Below are 2,006 nucleotides of genomic sequence, written 5' to 3'. Positions count from 1 at the left end.
GTGGGTGATCATCTCAATGACCACAGTTGGTTACGGTGACATGTGTCCCATCACTGTCCCAGGAAGGATTCTTGGAGGGATTTGTGTGGTTAGTGGCATCGTTTTATTAGCCCTGCCAATCACTTTCATTTATCACAGCTTTGTGCAGTGCTACCATGAGCTCAAGTTCCGATCTGCTAGGTACAGTAGAAGCCTCTCTGCTGAATTCTTAAATTGACCCAACTTGCATTCTGTTGTACTTACTTGCTAAGCTTTGTCTTAGAAGAGAACGGTGGAAGGTCCCTTCACATGTCCTCCTTGACTGGATGGTCCTGTGGAACAACATTCTCACCAGCCTGGAGAAAGCCCGCCACCATTCAGACAGGAAGGATGGCCATCTGCCTTGAGCACCTTGCAAGGAGAGGGAGTGATGTTTCAAATTTGAGAGAACAAAATTAACCAAAGAGGATTCAGAAGTCCTCAACCAGACCAGTTTGGTGTTCAGTTTGCCTTCCCTCAAAAAAAGCAGAACAAAAAAATGGGTGTAACATTGAGATCTGTCATTCCTGTAATTATATCCTAAACCATTCTAAGCAATGTGTAGCAGAAGCTTTTCAAATATTCCAATATCTAAATGTTTCACAGAGGCATTGATAGCTTCTTGCCTGAAGTATCTCCACTTTTAACTCAGATAATTAAATTATATGCTGAAGGAGAATCACTGCTACTTTTGCGCTTTGCAACAAAGTAGAGCTGGTTCTGTGACTCAGGAAAGATGAAGAATATAGGTCTGTAGGACAAAAAAAACTCGAGGCCTGATTCTGATCTTTGAGGAAGCACACAAATCTCCTGTAAACCCAGTGAAGTCAGTGGCATTTCTCTGAATTTGAGAGTTCACACAGAAGTGCAAGAAGTGAACCTCCAAATGTTGTAAGCAAGGACTTCTTTAGGTCACAATTAATTTCTTCTCTGGAACCAAGCTGTAAGTAGCAGCAAGTATTGTATTTTGCAAAGATCAGCATAAGAAATCAGGGATTGATATATATATATTTCCTGGTAGGTTAGTGGGGGAGCTCTCCAAATTTTATATACATTCAGCTCAATTCCATTCACCTGAAGTTACATTCTCATAAGCACAGATTGTCCCTCCCTGAACTCCTCCCTGCCCCACATATCTTAAACATAGATATCATAGTGAGAGTTCTCTTAAGACAAATTGTAAGATTGCATCATGTGAAATGGCCTGGAGCAAGCACTGGAAAACAAGGGTACCTGCTCCCTGTCAGATGGGACTCTTCATCATCTTAAATTCTGCAATCCTTACTGAAGGATATACCTCAATAGAAGTTTTAAAAATAACTGTAAAAAGCCCAGAGCATACCAAAGAAAGCAAAATATAGAAGTGTGAGTTGCACTTGGCAAAATGGTGTATTCTCCAATGTTACTAGAAAATGAAAATGAATCAAGTTAGGTTCTGAAATATAGTTCACTACATTTCTTGTGTAGTACTGCTTAATAGCCTTGTTCAGTACAATTCTGAAATGCTGCTATGTAGAAATGTGAAGTTAGATACTAAAACACATCAAGGTACAGCTTTATAAATTTGGGTACCAATAAACACCAACAGGGAGCTTTCATGCTGACATGAAAGTTCAGAATCATCAGCACAGCTGAAATTTGTGTGCTTGCCTGAAAATACTGCATTTACTCTTACTGTGCTGTAGAGGCATCTTTTATCTTTTATATATGTAACTGTGAAAGGCTTTAGAAGTGAAATGAGTACCACCTAGAAAACATCCCTGGAACTGCTCACTGAAATAAACCCACCACATTGATCAGTAACCAGTATATTGAAGGTTCTTCCCTGAGACCTCAAGTATTTTAAGTAGTCTTAGTCTTAAGTAGTCTTTAAGAAATACATTGCAATCACAATTTTTCTGAAGACCTGTAAAGAATTTTAGTAGCCTTCCTACAGACAAGCTTGACTTTCCCTTCAAGATGCCATTGTTGAGTGCTGTTACAGCCAT

General features: G+C 39.5%; 1 protein-coding gene across 1 annotated transcript in view; it reads left to right on the top strand.

Moving 5' to 3' along the window:
• The window catches only part of KCNG3 (potassium voltage-gated channel modifier subfamily G member 3), an 11,519-nt gene extending 9,519 nt beyond the window's left edge, over nucleotides 1-2,000 (top strand). Inside the window, 1 exon segment of the mRNA XM_031061088.1 lies at nucleotides 1-2,000. This exon segment is cut by the window's left edge and continues 16 nt beyond it. Within this exon segment, the coding sequence (XP_030916948.1) occupies nucleotides 1-217 (217 nt within the window). The 3' untranslated portion in view covers nucleotides 218-2,000.
• The last annotated feature ends 6 nt before the right edge of the window (nucleotides 2,001-2,006 follow it).

Source organism: Geospiza fortis, unplaced genomic scaffold (assembly GCF_000277835.1).
Source record: "Geospiza fortis unplaced genomic scaffold, GeoFor_1.0 scaffold41, whole genome shotgun sequence".
Taxonomy (NCBI): Eukaryota; Metazoa; Chordata; class Aves; order Passeriformes; family Thraupidae; genus Geospiza; species Geospiza fortis.
Note: the sequence above shows the minus strand (reverse complement) of the source record. Positions and strands in the feature narration are given on the sequence as shown.